Source organism: Plasmodium gonderi, assembly GCF_002157705.1.
Source record: "Plasmodium gonderi DNA, contig: Chr11, whole genome shotgun sequence".
NCBI classification, from domain to species: Eukaryota; Apicomplexa; class Aconoidasida; order Haemosporida; family Plasmodiidae; genus Plasmodium; species Plasmodium gonderi.
In genome coordinates, this window is record NW_021628936.1 from 518,196 (window position 1) to 521,225 (window position 3,030).

The window sequence follows — 3,030 nt, forward strand, 5'->3', positions numbered from 1 at the left end:
TCAGAACTTCTTTATAAAGACAAAGTTATTTTGGCACTTTATGTCATAATTGTCCACCTGCATATGTACCTGAATATTGTCATAAAAATTGAGGGAAAACAGTTCCTCATTATTTTCGTCCACCTTTTTAAATCGCTTTCTTTTCTCATCAAACATAAACCCGTCTTTTCTTTTTAAGTAACAAATACCTTCAACAGAATAAGCTGGCAAAAATATCTGTATTCCATTTTTTTTTAAATTTGTAATTACAGCATTGGTTATTTGATTCCCTACTTTTTTAATGTAAAGATAGGAAAAGAATTCAACAGATGCTCTTCCAGCAAATCTAGCATTTCTATACTTTTCATTTAATAAAGATATTTGTTTGTTTAAATAAATAACATCCACATATTTATTGTCTAATTTTTCTATATCATAAATATGATTGAGTATTCGGTGTACCATTATATCTGCATATCGCCTAATGGGGGATGTAAAAAAGGTATAAATGTCAGCAGCTAATCCATAATGCCTTAACATTTCGTTATTGTGTACATTATAGCCTGAAATAAAAACAGCTTCATTCATACATTTGGTAATGAGGATTTTTAAAATATTTGATAGAATTTGATCATCTTTTAAATTTATGTTATTAATGGAATGAGATAACTCTTTAGATGTGCTGTACTTAAAATCGTGGATATTTATGGATTCTAAATAATCATTTAATTCTTTTAAATTTTCATTTTTCGGTGGTGGATGTCTTCTCAAAACGCTAGCTGCTTTGAATCCTTGAAAAATTATTCTAGCCACGGATCGGTTAGCTAAAAGCATAAATGCTTCTATCAATTTATTAGTATCATATGACACATAAGGTTTTAAATTTTTCGTTTTTGAAAAATCGTTCGATTCAAATTCGAATAAAACTTCCGAATTGCCTCTTAACTCTAATGCCCCTTCATTTAACCATTTCTTTTTTAAATGCTTTGCAATACTGTTTAATAATCGTAACGATTCAGCCGTAGGAGTAGAATCCTTCTTGTTATCAATCAGATTCTGCGCTTGTTCATAAGAAAAAGATTTATTACTGTTAATAATACACTTACTCACAGTGATATCCAGAATTTCATAGTTCTCATCAAATGTAAAGATGCAACTATATGTCAATCTATCTTGACCTTCTACCAATGAACACAAATCTGTAGTTAACAATTTTGGCAACATTTCAACTCTCTGATTTATTAAATAAACTGTTGTACATCTCTTGGAGGCTTCTAAATCTAGAGCACTATTCTGTTTTACAAAATATGATACATCTGCTATGTGCACTCCAACTTGTATAATTTTCTTTTCTTCAAACATCTGAACTGATAAGGCATCATCAATATCTTCACATCCTGGTGGATCAATACTAAAGGTTAATACATTCCTAAAATCTTTTCTCTTAATATATTCTTCTTCCGGTATTATCCAATCATTTGGTGGTAAACATTTATAAGCACTTTCGCTGAACTCCTTAGTTGATATGTTATATTCATTATAAATCAACTTCGTTTCTGCTTCGATATCATCACATATACCTAATACACTTAGGCATCTTCCTAAGGGATGTTTAGAATTATAATCCCACCTATCAATAACTACAATTACTCTTTTATTCCTTATTTCTTCTTCCATACTACTTTTTATTATAATATATGGTATTTTACTATTGAAAGCTTTAAAAAATAAAATCTTTTTTATGTGTCCACTTTTGTCTTTGTCGTAGGATTTTATAACTCCTCCATATTCTTTTCTTCCTCTGCTAATAATTCCTACTACTTTTCCGTATAATTTATTTTTTCTTACATTGTTATTTGGGGATTTATGGTTATCTCCTTTTTCAATTGAGGGGCCGTGCTCCTTTAAGCTCAGCTTCTCTTCCAGTTGCCCTTCCTTTTCTAGCTTCTCCTTCATTTGCTCTTCCCCTTCCAGCTTCTTTTTCATTTGCCCTTCCTCTTCCTCTTCCTCCTCTGGACTTATTAACTCCTCAAAGTAATCCTCCTCGTCCATCGAAAGGTCATCTTCTCCTTCTTGAATAACCTGCACAGCTACAACATCATTGTGTATTGCTCTATTCATACGTTTGGACCCCTTTATTAGAACTTCTTCCGTATCTGTAATTTTTACTGTGGCCATTTTATTAACGCAGATTACTTGGAAAACTCCTCTAACTATAAGGTTATCTCTCAACTTTTGAATTATTTCTTTTTTTTCCAAATGTGGCTCGAATATTCGTTTTTTCTCATTTTCTGGGTACGTATTATCACTCCAATTGGGATGAGAATTTTCCACGTTCATCTGATTCTTATGTTCCTCATCCATTTGGATGTCTTCTTCGAAATACATTTTCAACATATTTAAATCTATGGCATCACCATATGCAGCCTTTTTTTTATTTCCTCTTTTTAACCCCTTCACATGTTCGTACAAGGTAAAACAGGAAATATCATTTTTTAAACAATCATCTTTTAAAAACATATTATTAGTTATAACAGTTAAATTAAGATTCTGATTATGATGCTTTAGCCATATAACAATTTTTATAATTTCTTGTATTTGTTTTGTATTTTTATCAATATTATCATCTACATATGTAAATTTACAAAATTTATTTGCAAAAATGCTATACCTTTTGGTACTATTAGGTATACTTTCTTCTGTCTCATAACACAATTCACGTAATTTTTTATGTAATATTTTATTAAATGTTTTTACATGTTCATATATTGTCAGTGGGATTAATATATTGTCTATGTTACATTCGTATAGGAAGTCTATATATTTTATTATCGAATTTATATCTAATATAAGAATGTTTCTATCTCCATCTAGGAACTTTTTTTTTTCTTTGTTTTCACATATATTGCATTTTTCTATTCCACAACTTATGTCATTTCTCAGGTATACTTCCCTTACTATTTTTGTAATCCGGTTATTTGCATTACATTTGTAGAAACATTTGTGTATACGCTGGTCATTTTTTCTGTTCAAAAATCTAAATCCTTGCAT

At 30.0% G+C, this 3,030-nt stretch overlaps 1 protein-coding gene across 1 annotated transcript; it reads right to left on the bottom strand.

The window, feature by feature from the left end:
* Nucleotides 1–3,030, bottom strand: PGO_111120 (exosome complex exonuclease RRP44; the record flags this gene model as incomplete). The annotated part of the gene is made up of 1 exon (XM_028688451.1): nucleotides 1–3,030. One exon carries the CDS (start codon nucleotides 3,028–3,030, stop codon nucleotides 1–3), a length of 3,030 nt encoding a protein of 1,009 aa, XP_028544252.1.